At 46.4% G+C, this 20,858-nt stretch overlaps 1 protein-coding gene across 1 annotated transcript in view; it reads right to left on the bottom strand.

The window, feature by feature from the left end:
- TTC9 (tetratricopeptide repeat domain 9) overlaps positions 1–20,640 on the bottom strand; it is a 30,592-nt gene extending 9,952 nt beyond the window's left edge. Inside the window, exon 1 of the mRNA XM_065872732.1 lies at positions 20,095–20,640. Coding sequence (XP_065728804.1) covers positions 20,095–20,494 — 400 coding nt within the window. The 5' untranslated portion in view covers positions 20,495–20,640. The remainder of the gene's footprint in view (positions 1–20,094) is intronic.
- Positions 20,641–20,858: the final 218 nt, after the last annotated feature.

The following is a 20,858-nucleotide window of genomic DNA, read 5'->3' on the forward strand; positions in this document are numbered from 1 at the left end:
TGGATCTGGAGATACGGTCCCAGGCTGGAATCCAAGCTCTGCCATGCACTAGCCCGGTCCCTTGGGCAGGTTACTTCATCTCCCTCGGTCTCCTTCTTCTCATGTGTTAAATGAAGATAATAATACCTATGTTGTAGAGACTCTTGTGATGATAAAATGAAGTAATTACTGTATGTTATATGCCCCACACAGCGCTGGGCACAAAAACTGATTCTCATAAATGCTAGTTCTTTAGGAAATCACTGGTCGAATGTGGTTTCCCCAGCAACGCGTTATGTTAACCAGAGGAAATTTCCATTTTGAATCCTACACACAGTGCAGGAAACTACAGCTTAATTTAAAGCCAATTTTCAAGAATAGGTCAGATATATTTTGGAGGGTAATTTAGAAGTTCTTTCTTTTTTTAGCATCTTGATTCTTTTTTTAAAAATTGAGGTAGGGACTTCCCTAGCGGTCCAGTGGTTAAGAATCTGCACTTCCACTGCAGGGGGCGCAGGTTCAATCCCTGGTCGGGGAACTAAGATCCTGCATGCTGTGTGGTGTGGCCAAAGAAAAGAAAAAAAGAAATTGAAAAAAGATTTTTAAAAATTGAGGTAAAGTTGACATAACATGATGTTCGTTTCGGGTGTACAACATGGTGATTTGATGTTTGTATATACTGCAAAATGACAGAGGGTCTTTCTGTGGCAGAGCAATGGGAATGTAGTGTGTGCGGTGAAATGATGGGTATTTTTACTAATTAGGCTTCATATCCAGGACTGCTATGACCCACCCAATTTTACCTTTCCATAAAAGTACTGATTTTCCTCTCTTTGCACACAAATGCTTACACTCAGAGTTCTGAAAACAACTTTCTTTTCTTGATTTCTCTCTTTTTGTTTCTTTCTGGACATTTATGTTGCCTCTACATTTTAGATACTGAAGTAACTTTATAATAAATATACTCATGGAGGTTTTGTTTATGTTAAATATAACCTATAATCCCAGGGTTACAATTACTAGGTCAGGGTGTGTGACTGTCTGAGTGGCCTTTGCCACGTAACACACAGATCTTTCCCCTTGACAGTGGCTGTTTACTTAGAGCCTTGGGCCCTCCCAAACGCCTAGGAATCTTCATTTCAGAAATAATCTATGTTTGGCTTGCTTTTATTTCACTGGGTTGTGGGGAGGGCAAAGAAGACAGCTGGAAGGAGATGGGCAAACCCCAGTTTGCACAAAGAGATGTCTACTTTCTAAGGGAGATGAAGAACTTAGGGGTAAGGCAGACCTGGGTTCTAATCCTGACTGCCCCTGGCCAGTTATGCGGCCTTAGAAAGTGACTGGCCCTCTCTAAGACTCGTTTCCTCGTCTCTGAAATAAAGACAGCAACTCTATCGAACTCACCGGTCTGTTCTGAGGATGAAGTGAGAAAGTGCACCACAATGCTGGATGCAGTGCTGGGCCCACAGCACATGCTCCGTGGACATGAGCTGATTCAGAGATCAGCAAAAATGCTCTGCCCCCAAACCTGTGCAGCGAGGGCAGAGCCCATCCCCGATTTCTCATTTTTCCTTTCATGGTCTCGGATGTACATAAACTCACACTTGCCACAAATGTTTCCCACACTTAGGTTTGATGCTTGGTTTTACTTACCAGTTTTCCTTTCAAAAGTGTGCTCAAAGGTGTGTTTTCCTGTCGGGGGTGGGTGGGTATATGCAGAGAACATGATAAAAGCAGCTTTGCAGCCAGAAAAGGGGGCTTAGGGAAAGAATGGGGTAGGGTTCTGGGACTATTTTCTTTTCACTTATAGATTAGACAGCCTCTGAGTCAACAGTTGGTTGTATCCTCCTCCCACCCGTCTACATCCCTAAACTGCAGACATGAATGCTGCCTCCTGCCTGCTCTCAGCCCTTCTCTCATCACGAGTGGATGATTGGGTGCCACCGCCGATATTTCACCGACAGCTTTCTGGATGGGGTGGCAGACAGACCCAAAGTTGCTGGGCTCCTCTGGAGTCCTAATAATCTGGGAAAGCTAGGAGCTCTAAAAGCCAGCTGTGGCAGGAAAATGAATAGGCCTTGTTCCTGACTCTATAGGGTGTGAAAGAGCCTTCGAGAGAAGGCGGAAATATTTTTATGGAGAAGTTGCTGGCCAGTTTCAGTGCCTCTGAGTTAGTTGATACAAGACAATGTCCCCAGCACTAGCATTCACCTGGCATCCTTGGGTTAAGACAGCTCGCCTCTCAGAGTTTCAGTTTTGAAGTGGGTAAAAATGAAGGTAATTATGGCTGCTCCCTACCTGGAAGGCTTGTGAGCGGGCTGAGAAAAGTCAGGGTTTCACTGACATCTGATGAGAACCCCACAGTGTTTCTCATTAAATCATCCATGCTAACTGATCATCATTAGGTAACATGGAGATTCTGGAACTCTGTAATCCACATTTTTTTTCTTAAGTCTGTTTTTTTTTTGGCTGAGCCGCACAGCATGTGGGATCTTAGTTCCCCGACCAGGGATCGAACCTGCGCTCCCTGCCTTGGAAGCGTGGAGTCTCATCCACCGGACCGCCAGGGAAGTCCCTGTAATCCACATTTTTAAAAAGTCCCCAGTGAGCGCCTGCAGGTGGGCCGTCTCACCTGAGCTAGTACTTTACATTCTACCATTTTCGATGTATGTTTCTTCAGGAACATCTATTGGTTAAACCATGAGAGCCCAGGATAACCATGGGAGGCCCCAGGATTACCCACAAGGGCAAACAGGTCCCAGAAAGCCATGCCCTAGAGCCAGGAGATCTGCACACGTAGGCAAACAGCTGTTCTCCGACAGTCAACATGTGACATTTTGGGTTCTTTCCTTCTTGGTGATTAGAGACTTCTGACTGGTGAATAGGAGCCCAGGCCAAGGAAATGAAGAAACAGGGTAGAATGCTGAGATGTTTCATGATGAGCTCAGGAGAATCTAGCCATGCACCACAGGCAGTATTCATCTATCCTCCCGGAACGGTAGTAAGAGTAAGAGCAGGTAACCTTGATCAAGCATGAATTGGCCAGGGAGTGTTCTAAGCATTAACCCATTTAATCTGGACAACAGCCTATGAGGTAGGTTCTAGTGTTTTGCCCATTTTCTAGATGGGGAAACTAAGGCCCAAGGAAGTTCAGTCACTTGCCAAAGGTCACAAAGCTAATATGCATCAGGGCCGGGATTTGATTCTAAGCCATCTGTCACCTGAGACCGTGATCTTAAGCATTACCCACAGTGCTGTCTTAGAACGTTCAACTGCCTATAATGAATTTTAATTCAGTTCCTTCATTAGACAGCTTTGAGGCTTGAGTTCTGCTTCTTGCCAGGTGCAACTGTGGGACTCTGTTGGTACCAAACTGTGCTCATTTTATTTGTATACTTTATCTGTATACATCTCATTTGGAAGCTTCCTATACAACTCTCCGGGACCCTCTACCCCTCTTATGTCTCTGCATTCAAAGACAAAAACAAACAAACAAAACCAAGTGCAAAGTTTCCACCAAGGCTTCTCTTTTTTAAGTCCTAAAACCACCTGCATCTCCAATTCCATTGAGAGTCGGCTGTGATCCTAATAGGGCTGACATGACACATCTCTGGTTTCTTCCTGAAACAACATCCATCTTAGCTGCTGCTGGCCAGACTAACACCAACAGTATTATTTTTTAATTGAAATTTTTATTGAGATAATATTAGATTCACATACAGTTGTAAGAAATAATACAGAGATCCCTTGCACCCTTTATCCAGTTCCCCCAATGATAACATCTTATAAAACTATAGTATAATATATTGACTACCATATTGACACTGATACAATCTGCAGATCTTATTCAGGTTTTCCAGCTTCACTTGTACTCATTTGTGTGTGTGTGTGTGTGTTAATTCTATACCATTTATCACGTACGTGGTTTCCTGTGTCTACCCCCAAAGTTAAGTTACAGAACAGTTCCATCACAGGAGGGATCCTGTTGCCCTTTCATAACTACATCCATGTCTCTCCTGTATCCCCACCTCCTTTTTCACCCCTGACAACCACTAATCTGTTCTCCATTACTAAAATTTTGTCATTTCAAAGTGTTACATAAATGGAATCATATAGTATTAAGTTTTTCACTTAGCATAATCTTGAGATAATCCCCTTGAGATGCATCCAAGCTGTTACGAGTATCAATAGTTCATTCCTTTTCATTGCTGAGTAGTATTCTATGGTATGGGCATACCAGAGTTTGTTCGACCCTTCATCTGTTGAAGGACATCTGGGCCATTTCCAGTGTTTGGTTATTATGAATGATGCTGCTATGAAGGGTTGTGGACAGCATTCCGTCTCTCACCATTTAGTACGATGTTACCTTTAGATCTTTTGGTAGCTGCTCAAGATCAGGTAATTTCCCTCTATTTCTAACTTGCTGAGAAGTTACCATCTTTCTAATACCTGTGAATTATAGTACAACCCTCCCTAATGGTAACACTTTCACGGAACATGTAGGGTGGTCTTTTTCCAATGAGGCCAGGTCTACAGGTACAGTCATCAGGTGGCCCTTTTGTTTCCCAATGAATGAAATCATTTTTCACAGCCATAGACTCAGCTCTTGTCCATCATGGAGGCTATCTATGACACATACCTTCTTTGCTTTCCAGACAAGCATCTGTAGGGCATCTGTAAACCCTCACACAGCAAAACTACATCATACTGGTTTACGCATATTGTATGCTCAGTAAGTAGCAACACCAAACATTTATATAGCGTTTCATGACTCACTTGACCTTGACAGGTGCTCTGGGAAAATAGGTCTTATTAGTCCTGCTTCCAAGATCTGAGGCTTAAAGAAGTTAAGTGATTTGCTAAGGCCATTTGAGTTTTAGGGAAAGAGCCAGGACTGTCTAAGCCCAAGCCCACACTGGTTCCCCTCCAGCAGAGCTGGTGGGTAAAGAGACCTGGACTCACTGATCCCTGAAGGTCTTTTCCAAGTCTAAGGCACTGGGAAGCTATGACAACTTCCTGCTGACTCAGGAAGCCAGCACCCTTCAAGTGGCAGTATCTTCATTCACATTGTTCTTGCCCTGCCTGGCGCCTAGATAGAGTTCCCCCATCACTGCTGATGCTGTTCCCATGGCCAGGGATCATCTGCCTTTATCTCATGGGCTAAATCTCCTCTGATTCCATTCACATTAATTTCTGACCTTCTGTTTTTCCAATCTAGCACATGCTTACACTGGATTCAAATAAACATTGCGAAGTGTTTCTTTTGTTTTGTTTTAGCAACATTATTCTTGGAGGTCCCTTTACACCATTCCCAAGCTGCCCTTTGTTTCCCGCCCTTCGAATTCTTCACATGGATGTCCCCAGCATTCAAGGGCTGCTGCATCCCTCTCACCACCACCACACAATCCTGGGTACAGGCTCTTCGTAAACTTATTCGATGAGGATTCATTCATCACGGCCTGTGCCGGGGCTTTGTAAGGAAATGGAGAGCATTCAAAAGATATTGATATCTTCAAGGAGTTTATATTCTTCTTATTCACCCTCTGTTGGCCACTACTTGGCTGTGAAAGTGGCATTTGAAAGAGCTCAAGTGAAAAACCAGTCTAAAACTCTTATAAGCTAAAAGCTTATGTTGACAGTCCTTTAAGGGATATCGAAATCTGCTCAAGAGAGTGGTAATGCCAAAGCCTGAGGTCAGCTCAGCCTTTTGGTGCCGGTCACATGCTCCTGTTCATGAGGGAAGGAGCAGACTTGGGTGCTACAGCGGCATACTTACAAGTTATCCCATCCACGGGGCCCAACTCTTATCGACTTCATTGCGGTATATACAGAGAGAGAAGTGGAGTAGTAGGAAGAAGGTAGGACAGGATTACTGTTTGTCTTCATTAACACCCTTTCTTGGGTTAGAAGTGGGACTTTGGAAGGGCCAGTTGGGCCATCTGGAATATGACAATGAGTATATACCCAGAAACATTCAGAAGAAACCCACTGCCTGATAGTATCTTTACCTTGTTAGCTCTGGCCAAGGACACATGTCATGCCCATTGGCAGGAATTCTGAGCCAGGATGGGGGAAGAATCTCAGAAGCCAAAATGCCATCTTGTTCTCTTTTTAGACTTTAAAAAATACCTCTCCTGTTCTGATCACCTCTCCCTCCATCCTTCTGTGACCCCAGCAACAACTCTCCTGTTCCTATTGCCTCTCCTGCCATCTTTCCGTGCCAACAGGGCAAATACCACGTAACCAGATATGTTTGGGGATAAGTTAGTTAACAGGCACACGTGTAGCAGAAAGAGCACCTTTGTGGCCTCTCTATGGCAGCACTGTGTGTATCAGCAAAGTATTGGAGATAAAGGTCCATCAGTAGGAGACTGGTTAAATAAATAACAGGGCATTGGTATAATGGAACACGACACGGACATTAAATCACACTGTAGAAAAATAATGACACTGAAAAATGTTTTTAGTGTAAAATATTGGTGGAAAAAGTTGTGAATGTTTGTGCAGTACAACCTGAATCTTGTGAAAAATAAATGTGTGTGTGTGTGTGTGTGTGTGTGTATCAGGGTGAAGAATGTGTAATAACAGGCATCAGAGTTCCTCTTAGGGAAGAAATTATCTTTTTTTAGAATACCCTCATCAACTGTGATTTTATTTAAAAAAAAAAGATCACCTCTGCCCATTATGTCTTCAAAGAGAGCAGTGGGGGAACCTGGGAGGAGAGATGCAGGAAAGGCTTCTGAAGGGTTTACTGAGCAGAAAGCACTGGCTGTTCATGGAGCACCAATTTGGAGAGAGGGTCATGGGAGGACTCCAGGCATTATGGCAGAGGCATGCCCGTAAGGCGGGATTAAAAGGAGGCTCCAGGGGACATGGCTGCTAGTGCTTTTATTCCCAGGACACCTGATCAAGCCAGGGGCTTTCTTCATCCGACATGAGGAAGGCAGCTCAGGAAACTGGCACCAGCATAAGACACAAGAGGAGAGGCAGAGCAGGCGTGAGGCTGCCAGCTTAGCAGCTTCTCCCTCTTGCAGGGGCCTTGCCTTCCTCCACAGCCTCCTTTCCCCAGAGCACCAGTCAACTTTCTTGCTTGTGAAGCTCCCCGGGGAACCCAGCTGATCACAGCATATATCTTCTCTTCCTGGAACATCCTTGCTCTCTGCTCTCAGACTCTGAACTGGTCTAACTTGTGAGAGAATCCGAAGTTCTTTCCCTACTAGTTCAGTTCAAAGAACAGGTCAGAGAATCCTGGGGCAGAGGATGGAAAGTAGCAGAGAACAGACACCGTCTAACTGAGGCTTATTCGCTTGCACAACCTCAGGCCAGAGACATGTCTGCCTAGAACCCAGCAGTTTCTCATTTATTTATTTACTTATTTATTGTTCGCTGTGTTGGGTCTTCGTTGCTGCACACGGGCTTTCTCTACTTGCGGCAAGCGGAGGCTACACTTCATTGCAGTGCGCGGGCTTCTCATGGTGGTAGCTTCTCTTGTTGCAGAGCTCAGGCTCTAGGCATGTGGGCTTCAGTAGTTGTGGCACGCGGGCTCAGTAGTTGCGGCGCACGGGCTTAGTTGCTCCGTGGCATGTGGGATCTTCCTGGACCAGGGCTCGAACCCATGTCCCCTACATTGGCAGGTGGTTTCTTAACCACTGCACCACCAGGGAAGTCCCAACTCAGCAGTTTCTAAGTGTTTTCTGGACCGCCTTACATCCTGAGAAGCTGGAAGCAGGCATAGACCTCAGGACCCAAAGGTCCTTGGTTCTGCTGGAGCTCAGCTGCCCTTCAGAGGAAGCCTGATGGGTTACTTGTTCATCCAGCCCCGTGGGCCCAGGTAGGAAACGTCCATACCAAAGACTGTTGGTTCACACCTTGCTTGCCTCCCCTGCACTTAAGAGCTGAAACTTGCTCTTAAGTGGCTACAGTGCAGGGGAGGCGAGCAAGGTGTGACCCCTCTATTGCTCCCTTGCTTCCCATATTCCCCCACAGCCTCCTTTGCTGAGTCCTTTCTCCTCCCCTCTTGCACACATTCCCGCCATAGTTCCTACCGGAGTAGGAGTTAGATTTACACATAGCCATCATCTATTTTTTTTTAATATTTTATTTATTTATTTATTTTTGAAATTTATTTATTTTTGGCTGCGTTGGGTCTTCGCTGTTGCACACGGGCTTTCTCTAGTTGCGCCGAGCGGGGGCTACTCTTCATTGCAGTGTGCAGGCTTCTCATTGTGGTGGCCTCTCTTGTTGCAGAGCATGGGCTCTAGGTGCACGGGCTTCAGTAGTTGTGGCATGTAGGCTCAGTAGCTGTGGCCCACGAGCTTAGTTGCTCCGGCATGTGGGATCTTCCCGGACCAGGGATCGAACCCGTGTCCCCTGCATTGGCAGGCGGATTCCCAACCGGTGCGCCACCAGGGAAGTCCCCGTAGCCGTCATCTATTAAGCATCTGTTACGTGCCAGGCACTGTGCTAGGCATGCGTGCATGCATCCTTCAATTTCAATCACCATCACAATCCTGTTTGGTGCATACTACTACTCCCATGCTATAATGGAAACAGAAGCTTGTCAAGATTAGGACCATCCCAAGGTTAACGGAGGAGTCAATGGGAAGTCAGGAGTCAAACCCAGATCCTCTTACACTAAGTAAAGATCTTTTCCATCAGGCCACCTTGCCCTACAGGTTTTCTGTACTCCCTTTCTTCCCTCCCATCTTCACTGGCACACACAGGAACACAGCCCTTCTCTCTCTCTCTAGGTATCAGGGAGAATTCCACACAAGTTCCAATGACCCAGTGGCACCTACAGCCTGAGGTTCAGGTCCGTTCAAGAAAGGAGCTCAGTTCTGACTCAGCATGAGCCGTTGGCCTAGAATCACATCCCCCAAATCCTCAGATCTGGCCCAGACTCCTCAGGGCTCTCCAGTCTTGAGTCAATGGTGGCAACTCTCTGAGATGCTATAGCTTAGCCAGCAACTGTTCCCTGAAACTCTTGGCCCTGCCACTGCCACTTCATTTCTTAAAAGCTTTTTTTTTTTCCTCCATCAGAACTTCCTGGCCTAATACAGCTACTCTTACCAGATTTTTATGGTGAACGACTGCCTGCTTAGAATCAAAGTCTGAATTTTGGAATAATCTGAGAAGGTCTAGCAGCAGTAGGTAATCTCTGGTGCCATCAATTTAGATTCCAGGGCCCAGGCAATATTTTATAGAGGCTTCCAACCCCTACTCTGGTTTCTCTCTGAGACCCTCTGTCTGACTCTATCGTCCGGGGAGACTGCCATTTACTTAGGTTTACCCTCGGATTTGCAAGGTTACCTTGGAAATCTTAGTTGAGATCTTTACGCTTATTTGTCAGCACATATCAGTAAATGGGAACAAAAGAGAGCTTGTTTCCTGTTTCCTTCCTAAATCTGGTTGCTTCCAGAGAGAGAGGCTAGAAGGTGGGGGAGAGGGGAGCTAGAGGGTCTTCAAACTCCTAGACAGTTCAACACTTCTGAAAGGGGACTTGTAGGGCATCTGACCCAACACCGATTGTTTACATATGAGGAAACTGAGGCTCAGAGTGATGTGACTTTTCCAAAGTCACGGAGCAAGTTGACAGCAGACTCTAGATTAGAACCCTGTTCCCACAACCGCATGCCATGTTTTGAGGAGAACACAGTGCATTTGAGATTTGGGCTGTGAAGAGCCATGGCAAGTATCCAATACCGATCTGATGATTGAGTGAGCTTCCTTCTGGGTGCTGTGTCTGAGCTATCGATGGGCAGGACTTCCTAGACTCAGGGGCCAACAAGCATCTTGGACATGGACCACCCATACGGTCCCTTCCTCCACACCAGCGGCACATCACTAATGCTCAGGACCAGTTTGTATCACAAGCTCTGACCCAAATTTCTTCCCTGCCTCACCAGCAGATTCAAACCGTCACTCACGTGCTACTGAGTCCAAAGGGGCGTCCCCCTACTGTGGGGTACCATGCTGCCAGGATCCAGCCCTAGGTGTGCATTGGGGTGGTGGGCACTGCAGAAAGGATAAGTCATATTATGGGAAACTAAGAGAAAGTCTGAGGCTTGGGATAAGTTTGCTTGACATCTTTGGTGTTACAGTCTGACAGGATTAGACAAGGCACAGATAATGTCCAGAACGGCATTAAAAATTATGTGTATGAGGTAGGTTTTCTTCGGGAATATAAAAGAAGAAAGCAAAACTACCCATAATCTTTCTACACAGATAATCCTGTCATCGTTTTCCGTAAAAAATAAAAGTAATAATGCATATACTTAGAAAAGTCATGCACTATAGAAAGATTTAGAATAAAAAGTTAAAAAAGGACATGGAGGAACCTTAAATGCATATGACTAAGTGAAAGAAGCCAGTCTGAAAAGGCTACACACTGTATAATTCCAACTATAGGACATTCTGGAAAAGGCAAACTATGGAGACAGTAAAAAGATCAGTGGTTGCCAAGGGTGGGGCGTAAGAGATAAAAGAGGCAGAGCACAGAGGATTTTTAGGGCAGTGAAAGCACTCGGTATGGTACTACAGTGATAGGTGCATGTCATTATACATTTGTCTAAACCCATAGAATGTACAACACAAGAGTGAACCCCGAAGTAAACTGTGGACTTTTGGTGATCATGACGTGTCAGTATAGATTCACCTACTGTAACAAATGTACCACTCTGGTGGGGAGTGCTGATAACGGGGGAGGTTAGGCATGTATGTGTGCAGGGAGCATATGAGAAATCTCTGTCCCTTCCCCTCAATTTTGCTGTAAACCTTAAACTGCTCTAAAAACAATCAAGTCTTAATCTTTTAAAAAAAAAAAAAAAAGGAAGTGAAAGTCTCTCCCCAATTTCTCTGGCCAGTCCCTATTCAAGTGACGTGAACAGCTCCACTTGCATAATTTCAGATAATCTTCTTGAAAGCAAGTATTGTACTAGAGTGTATGTTGATGCTAGTTTGTATCTTTTTTCTTTCTTCAAACACAAAGCAAATAAACACTGTTTTGCATTCTGCCTTTTCACGTAATAACAGATTTTGGAGACCGGTCTCTCTCAGTCCACACGGAACTCTCCCATTCTGGGTAATGGCCACCCAGTTCAGAAAGAATGGAGAATTATTCTTTCCAGAGCTGGAAAGGACCTTTGAGATCCTGGACTCCAACCCTCGGTTTTTAGACATCAGAAAACTACGGCCCAAGAGGTAAAATTCCTTGACCCAAGGCGGCTGGTGAGTTAGAGACAGAACTTACTGTCCGCGTCACTCTTTACCAAGTCACGCTTCCGCTGTGTCTTTGATGGGGGACGTTCAAAGAACGTCCCTCGCATTCTGCTCATCAGAAACGCTTTTGTTTTACTGTATTAGCAAGTGCTTTTTTTGGTGGAGTACGTGCATTTGGGGAGCAGTTTTTTTGTGTGCGTTTGAAACAAAAAGGGAGAGTCAGCATCAATAGATATTTAATGCAGAAACCACGCATCAAGAGAGTTTTCCTAGTAGGTACTACTCAAGTATCTTTTGTCTTAAAACTGTTAGAATTAAAGGTGGAAATTTCCTTCATTGGGCAGTTCCCACTTTTTTTTTTTTAATGTATTTATTTTTGGCTGCATTGGGTCTTCATTGCTGTGTGCGGGCTTTCTCTAGTTGTGGCGAGGGGGGGCTACTCTTCGTTGCGGTGCGCGGGCTTCTCATTGCGGTGGCTTCTCTTATTGCAGAGCATGGACTCTAGGCACACAGGTTTCAGTAGTTGTGGCACGCGGGCTCAGTAGTTGTGGCACGCGGGCTCTAGAGCGCAGGGTCAGTAGTTGTGGCGCACGGGCTTAGCTGCTCTGCGGCATGTGGGATCTTCCCGGACCAGGGCTCGAACCCGTGTCCCCTGCACTGGCAGGCGGATTCTTAACCACTGCGCCACCAGGGAAGCCCCAGTTCCCGCTTCTTATTTCTATTCTTTTTTTTTGTTCTCCTAAATATCCCTGCCCACTTAAAAGGATAATTTACACTTTTAATACTTTGTAGGTTATAAAGTACATTCATACGTTATCTTCTTGCTTTTCACCCTTATCTTGCGAGTCAGGCTGGCATGATTATACCCATTTAATATGTGAGGAAACTCAAGACCAGATTAAGCTCACATATGTAGCGAATGTGCCACCAGCTGTCACACGAGTCTCCCTTAGTTCCCGTCCCACTAGACACAGGGCCAACTGGTCTATTTACTGCTGGGTTTGGGGGAGGGGTTGTTTTTGTTTCTTGGGAGATGAGGTGTCAGCTCACAAAGTTAGAACTTATCAGCCAGTCATAAAAACAGAAACTAAAAAATAAATACTACTTTACAGGATGTTAGGAGAGAAAATGTTCCATGCCACACAGAATAATACTGTGTCCAATCTCGTTTAGCACTTAAACCAGAACATATTTTTAAATGTTGGTATCATCGCTCTCATGACATTAAAACTGACCAGGTCTGGAGTAATGCGTCTGCACAAGTCCAGATGTTATTCTTCTAATGGGTCATTTCCCGTCATTGTATCCACAAACTGGTTACTGAAAAGTAATGGCTGAAATGAATTCCTACTCTTACCACATCCACTTAAATTTCTCAAGACCTCTTAACTGGAATTCACACACTCTGGAGCAAAGGGGATAAAAACTAGGGGAGGTATGGGTGGGGCTTCTGTAAGCCTCCAGGCTCATTAGAAATTATGACTCATCAGATTCTCATTCCTCTCAGGTCACCTTCCTAGTGACAGAGAACCTGGTTACAGAGAGCAGGACAGTTTCCCCGTAACCACCCAGGATGGTCCTGGAATGGGAATCCTGATCACACAAGGCACAATCACGGTAAAAGGAATAACTTACAGAAGACAAGACTGGAGGACGGGCAAGCGAGTTGCCCTAAAAATGTCAAGGCTTTTCCTTGTTACAGTGATGAGATGTATTTTTTGTTGCTTCAAAAGATAGATAGAATATGGATGGATTGATAGAAATTTCAAGGAGGCAAATTTTAGTACCTAAGTATTCCACATACTACTGTGTGACCACGGGCAAGGGACTTAACTGCTGCAGCTTGAGTTTTCTTTCTCACAAAGGTATATAGGTATATATGTAAGTTCATGAAAGGCAGTGACCTTGTTCTTCATGTTTACTCCTGTGTTCCCAGCCCTCAAGGCCCAGCGTCTAGCACCTATTAGTTGCCCAATGAATATTAATGAAATGAATTAGTTGCTCAATGAATATTAATGAAATGATTGAATTTCTTGGATCCTTAATATGAGACAAATGCTGGGATAAGCATTTTCACTCCTTTCAAACACATTTATGGAACATCTACTGGGTGCCAGAAGCTGGGCTCATCACGGTAGTCTTTACTACCATTATTGTTACTGCTATTATTATAGTTGTTGTTTTGTGGTGGTGGTTATTAAATAAGTCACTATAGGTAGTGGTGAGTATCCCTGTTTTTGGAAATGCCTAAGCTCACGCTGATAACAAGGTGGTAATGTTGACAAGGAAATTCACACACCTCTGTAAGGTATGGAGTCATAACCAAATCTGAAATCGTAATTCTGGTTTTCCATAACTCTCGAGCTAGCTAGTTAGCACTTCCTAAGCACTTTTGTTCTTTTCCCACAGACACACTGTGGCAGGGAAACTTTGCTCCACAAGCTTCCTCTCTGTAAACGCTGTCTGTAATTTCAGTGCTGTTTTAAACTCCTTTTGGCTGAAAGAGAAGAGAAGGTCCACTTGGATATATTTCAACCCAGGATTCTTTTAGTTCAAGTCAGCTCTCCTTGGCACTACACATTCCCCTTGCTTTTTTTTTCTTTTTCTTTAATTGAAGTATAGTTGATTTACAAATGTTGTGTCAGTTTCAGGTGTACAACAAAGTGATTCAATTTTATATATTATATATATATATATAATATATAATCTCATACTTTTTCAGATTCTTTGCCCTTATAGGTTATTACAAAATATTGAGTATAGCTCCTACATCCTGCTTCTTTTTAAAAAATCTTTGGGAACTGTTGGTTTTGAGTCCTACCAGACATGGCATCATTTCCTTGCTGATATGAAAATGTGTATGCATGTTTAAAAGGAAGATAATGAGCTTTACACTGCTTATGATCATTTCAAGGCCATATGAACGCCATGAGGAAGACTAAACTCTTTTAATCTTCTGTCATATTATCTTTGGCTTTTTTTTTTTTTTTTTTTTTTTTTGCGGTACGCGGGCCTCTCACTGTTGCGGCCTCTCCCGTTGCGGAGCACAGGCTCCGGACGCGCAGGCTCAGTGGCCATGGCTCACAGGCCCAGCCGCTCTGCGGCATGTGGGATCCTCCCAGACCGGGGCACGAACCCGTGTCCCCTGCATCGGCAGGCGGACGCCCAACCACTGCGCCACCAGGGAAGCCCCTATCTTTGGCTTTTTAAATGTCTGGTACCACTATCCGTGCTAGAGCTGTGCTTGCTGCTATGTAATTAGGAATGGACCACACTAATCGCGTTGGTGATAATGGCAAACTCTGGTCCCAGCATGGACATCTGATTTCCCAAAGCCAAATATCTGGGAATTGGGAAATTGCTGGTTGGCTGCTTGGTTGAAACATTTGGCTTTCATCCTAGCTCTCTGGAGGAGGCACAACCTGGTGAAGAAAGAGAAGAGCTGGCAGGAGAGGATGTCCCATCTGAAGGTCACTCCCAACCTGTGAAGCTCTGTGAAGCTTTGGGCTGCTCCACACCTTGGCCCTCCTGTCCATCCTGCAGCCAAGTCCCCTTGCCTTGGATGGGGCACTCCCATGCCTTTTGGCTGTAGGGACTCTTACTTCAATATATCTTAGACAGTTTCTGGCTACGAGCCACCCAACTCATTACTTTTGCAGGTAAACTAAGGAACTTCAGAATCCACTTTAGAAACTCAGCCCAAAGTCTACATTCAGAATTTTCTCTCCTTGAAAGCATTCTACAAGTTTCAATTCTCACATCCTTTCTTGGAAGATGATCTTTGAAGCCACATTTACAGGCTTAAGATTTATTGGCCAAGGGGCTGCCTGAGGAACAGCCTCAGGTTAACAATGGCTTGGCCAGTCAAACTCTCCCATCCAGATGGCAGTATCTTGGCTGAGCATCTTAGCATGAAGCCCCTCTTCTTTCCCCTCCTTTGCCAGCTCTTATCCCAACAATTCATCTTCTGGCTACCAGGTTACTGCTTGTCTCTAGCTCTTGACCTCTTTTTTTTTTTTCTCACTGAGTTCTTGCATTTGTAATTTATCCATCTTCCTGCTTGGTTCTCTGGTTCCCACACCAATTTCTGTGGGGTACCTTTTGTCTTAGAATCTGCCTCAGGGTCTATATCTAATTCTGTCCACCTTAGATGTATACGCTCAGTCATCTTCTGGTGTCCCATTGCAGGGGCGGCTTTAAGGGTGTCGTCACATAAGACCCATGCTCAGAAGGGCCTTGTATTTGGTTTAATGCTCTGCTGTTGACTTCTTGAAATTCTACTTATTTTATCTTTGAAACTGTGTTTTGTAAGTGAAGCCTGATTGGATAATGGAGCATGAAGTTGAGCAGAAGACAGAGGTACAACTATTCTTTGCAGGCCCATGTAGTATATAGCATTCACGATGCCCCATGAGCACAGAATTCCAGTGGATCCACAATGCAGGGGAGTTCAACAACAAACAAGAGGGTTAGGTCAATAACTAAGTAAGCACACACGTTGACAGCCCGAAGACGCCAGGCTTTCCATTCAACCCAGAAATTGCTTCAAATGCAGAAAGAGAGCAATGGTGTTCTAAGAAACAAAAATAACCTAAAACCCCATCACATCCTTTCTTGCTTAAGTGCCCTGTACTAGCCAACCACTTATGCTGAAAATGATGACAGAGGAGGAAAGACTAGGGTAGGAGTATGGAATAGCTCCTTTTCCTTTCCTTATTCATCAGAAAGCCAAGACTGGTAGAAAGGGCACCTATAAAGTATGCATATAAAAAGTGAAATAAAAGCAGTTGAGTTCATTTTGTCAGCATTTCCATGGTTCCAGTAAGAATAAACTACAGGGCTTCCCTGGTGGAGCAGTGGCTGAGAGTCCGCCTGCCGATGCAGGGGACGCGGGTTCGTGCCCCGGTCCGCGAAGATCCCACATGCCGCGGAGCAGCTGGGCCTATGAGCCATGGCCGCTGAGCCTGCGCGTCCAGAGCCTGTGCTCCGCAACAGGAGAGGCCACAACAGTGAGAGGCCCGCGTACCACAAAAAAAAAAAAAAAAAAAAGAATAAACTACATATGCATGTACAAGCTACGAAACGTGAATTGTGTAACTTACATGATTTCATATACCAGTTAAGTGTTTTTATATTTCCACTTAAAACTGGCATTGCACACTATAAAGATGAATAGTAAATTCATGCCAATAATTTAAAATTGTAATTTTCTTGAAATGACATTAAATAGCAGATAAAAACACCAATCCAGTTGAGAGAGAAACCATGAAAGAAAGGGGAAAAACTTTATCTTTTAAAACTTTTAATGACACCTTTTTCCTGCTTTTTTGAACAAGGAGCCCCACATTTTCATTTTGCACTGGGCCTCACAAATTATGTAGCTGGCCCGGTCCCATGGCTTCAAGACACGTCCACAAGCACTGATAAAGCTGGCTCCCATCCAGGCCTTTTTCTTGCGTGACTTCTTTAGGCCTTGTCACTCCCCTGTCCTGGGACTTTCAGTTGGCATCAATGGATATTATCTGCCCCTTTGGTAAAAAAACAAAACAAAAAAACCCCCCGCCCAAACATAGCTCTAAATGGATGAGAAAATGGAGGTAAAATGATGTGGTAGGGACTTATACAAAGTCACGAGGTATGCCAGGAATAGGGACATAAGCTGACTCTCATCTAGCCTTCAGATCCAATGCCATGGCCTGTCAGCACCCATCTCCACTGTGGGCATTTGAGTCCTGAACCTCATCTGAAAATACCAACAGAGTCATGCATTGCAACTTTTTGATCAAACCCAGCTGGGGCCATTACAGCCCCACAGGAACAGCTGTAAAGCAAAAGGTTCTGTCCTTCAAGAGGTTTTGCACAGAACATTCCAAGGCCCCAGGGGAGTCCTGTGTCTTGTTCAAGGTCAGTGGGAGTTGATCGACAGGCCAGTACATGCTTCTTTTGCAGCCTTGCTAAGAATCACATGTCTACATCTTCCCAGGCAGAATATCTTTTCTAATCATTGTATCAAAGTCATTAGAAATTCTGAAGGAAGAAGATGCTTCTCATTTCCTTCCTTGAATTTCTTAGAGAATAAGACATGCAAAATCAAATCTGGGGGTCTTGCACCCCTGGCCAGATCCCTACTAATCAGAAAGAACTCCGAGGCAGAACAGACCACAACCACAGGCACTTTGCACGTTGCCTGCACACCCTTCAAGTGGTCACCTCAAGTCATCCAAATGGATTTTTAGGTTAACATCTCTTAACAGGTTCTAACTGCCCCCTTGCTGTTCTCTTGGAGTCTTCCATTAAGAGTGCAAGGGTCCACTGAACCTAGGTTTCCTCCCGAAGCCTCATAATAGTCTTTTGTTTGTTGCGGAGATGCCCTTAGCAACACAGCCTAATCCTCCAGGTGTTTCTGGGCTAGTTCACGTTGCTTCTAAACCCCAAACCTCTCCCTCTATGCACAGCTGTGTGGAAGGTCAGGTCCTTGAGAGAACCAGCATCTTCAGACTGCTCTCTCCTGAGGCCCACTGGGTTGCCCAGCCACCACTGCGGCCCCAGTGGAAGGGCCAGTTGCCTTTTTGCTGGAACAAACTCGCAGGTGCTGTCTCCTCCCTTTAATCAGGCACGGGGGTGGAGTGGGGGGGTTAGGTTGTCTTATGGGCCACGCTGCACTGTTCTGGTTCTAACAGCAAGAACAGTGATCATCTTTCTTTCTCTTTCCATCAAATGCTCATTGTAAACACCCATTTACAAATTTTAGGTTGCCATTTAAAATAATCTTCACAAAAATATTTTAGTGAAATGTAAAAATGCTCTGACACAATGATGGCAAGTGGGAATAAAAACAGGATACGGGAGGTCCTTAGCTTTGTAAATAGTTTACGTTTAGGTATAGAAAAAAATACAGGAAGGAAATATATCACAACGGATTTCTTTAGGTTGGTGGGATTAAAGGTAATTTTGTATTTTCTAAACGAAAATACATTTTATAGGTAAGCATTACTTTTGTAATCCACAAGTTATTAATATTAATAAGTGGTGAGCACCGGAGAAGGCAGCAGAGGGGGAAATCTGCCATTGCTACTTTCCATTCTCTCGCCACTAAAGTTTTCCAAAGTGTGTGTGTGGGGGGGTGGGTATGGAAGTGGAGGAACCGTCCAGATCTTAGCCCTGCCCTGAGTGGGCTGGCCTGACCAAGGACACAGCTTAGGTTTCACCTTGGAAATGTAACCACTTCTGGGGTAGAAAGTAGGCAGTGCTAGCCATCGGCCGGCAGCCAAAGCATGGGGTGAGGGGCAACCCTAGAATGCCCATGGAAAACGCTAAATGTAAGACTCTATTACCACTCTGAAATCACTGCATTAGTGATCCAGAGTGCCCCCTCCTTCCCCCATGGCCACTCTGCCCTTTATATTCATCAGGCAGTAATGAATATGCCAGAGACTTACGGGAAATAAAGGGAGTCATGGTGTACCTCGCGATGGATTGAAATAGTCCATCTATGCTGTATTCCTACTACTTTACCTGCTGCTGTTATTACTAGTACTTCTATCAGCACCACCATTTCCACAATTGCTACTACTACTATTATCATTAATCCTTTAAGTTTGTAAACTACGTAACAATCTACAAAGTGCCTGGGCTTTGCCTGACTAGAGATGACACTGGACATGGCGTTATGGGAAGGCAGAGGTAGGCTGGCGCCAGAGATCTCAAAGGGAACAGAGCTGACTGGCACTTAGGAACAGAGCAGAATTGTCCATACATTTGTTTTCATCCCCAACTGTCTGGGCCCCAGACAAATCCACCGTCCCCAACCACACCCATTCTCCCAAGTTGACTCTGATACAACTGTCCAGAGCTAGTTTAGGCAACTTCAAGGATTAAGGATTAGGAGTGATGGCCTTTATCTGGCCAGAGGAGCTGGATCATGCCCAGATCCCACCAAATGGGGTGGGAGAAGAGGAGAGAGAGTGTTTTTCAAATATAAGGCCATTGCCTCTGCCAACAGAGGCAATGACCCCGACTCCTCCGGTTTTAGAGACTTTAAATTTTTCTGTGCCAAAGTTAGTTTTTAAAACACCCGACTTTGACCTTAATCCCCAAAGTGTACTCGGGAATGTACACCTCACCTTCTTATCCCAATAAAAGGGCTCCGTTTTCCTCAAGCCTAGCAGCTAGCTGGTGTGAGAACCAGTGCTACACGGAGTGAGGCAGGGAGAAGAGCTAGAATGCAGCACAGCTCAAGCCCAACCTTGGACTAGCTTTCCGTTGAGATCGCTCTCTTCACCTGGCAACCCGGGCCCCAGCAGAGCTCAGAGAGAAGAAAGTGCATTTTGGAATCCATTTTGCTTGAGATGCTGAAGGCATCGTAGCAAACTGCCCTTTGCTACTGGGGCCAAAGGAACTTGGGGAAGGACTTGACTCAGAGGGATGCGGTCAGCTGCGGGGAAGGTGAGGGCGAGCTCTGGTGCTAACGATCCCTGAGGCAAGCAGCCACTGGGCATGCCGTGGGTGCGGGTGGCCCACCCTGGGTGCTGCTGCCCGCATTTGGACCCAGGGCCACTGATGAGCCGTAGTAGCGGTAGCAGTCGCCGCCAGGCCGGCTGGGTCCCCATCTCTCTGTCCGGTTATTTATAGGCGAGATTTACGAGGATGCGGGGGAGGAATGCGAGATGACAACGAGTTTTGGCAGGTATAATCCTAAAAGTCACACTTTTCCCAAAGCGCCCCCCTCTCAGGTTCTCCTTCCCAGAGCGGCACGGTCCCAGCGGGGGCGTGTGCGTCGCGGCGCGCAGCGGCGGTCGGCTGTGACCCGGAGGCCCGGGGCTGGGGAATGGGGACCGGCGCCTGGCGGGAGATCGGGAGGGCAGGGAGAGGAGGGGTCAGGGGCGCGGCGCGGCTCACCTGCCAGGCTGTTGTAGCAGTCGATCTCGATGGCTTCCACCGTCTTGCTCTGCTCCTCCGAGAGGCTCCCGGGGTTGGGGGCCCCGGCCGGGGAGGCCGCGCGCGAGTCCCGCTCCCGTTCCCCAGAGGCCGGCAGCAGCCCCTTCAGCTCCAGCAACGCCCTGTGGTATTTGCCGATGGCTTCGCGGAATTTCTTATCCTTGTAGCACTGCGCCCCTTGGCTCTTGAACTCGTGCGCTCGCCGGATGAACTCGGCTGGCTCCGCAGCCGCGCCACCCTGGCCCCGCGCCGGGGTCCCTCCGCCGCCTCCCGGGACGCACAGTGGCGGCTGCGGCCGTTGAGCCTCGCCGGCTGCCGGCGGGCTCGGGTTCCCCTTGGCCGCCGAGCCCTTCCTCTCCATTCGGCCGCCACCCGGCGCCCAGCGCGCGCCGCGATCCGCCCGCCGCCGCGCCCTCCCGGGTTTAAAAGCGCCGGGCGCCTGCCCCACGCCTGGCAAGCTTGGCCGCGGCCGTGACACCCCGCGGCGGTCTGTCGTCCCGCACTCCCATTCTCCTCGCCAGCTGCGGGAGGCTGCTCTCTCCTCCTCCTCCTCAGATTGCCTTCCCCTCCTTCCCTCCTCCCTCTCTCCCTCCCTCCCCTCCTCCCGCGCCGCCCGCCCTCCTCCTCGCCCTCCTCCCCTCCCTCAACCTGCGGGCGGTGGCGACCTGGCCCTCGCGCGCTCCGGAGCTAGCGGTGAGGGGGACCGAGGGCCTGCTGGGGTTGGC

Source organism: Phocoena phocoena, chromosome 2 (assembly GCF_963924675.1).
Source record: "Phocoena phocoena chromosome 2, mPhoPho1.1, whole genome shotgun sequence".
NCBI lineage: Eukaryota > Metazoa > Chordata > Mammalia > Artiodactyla > Phocoenidae > Phocoena > Phocoena phocoena.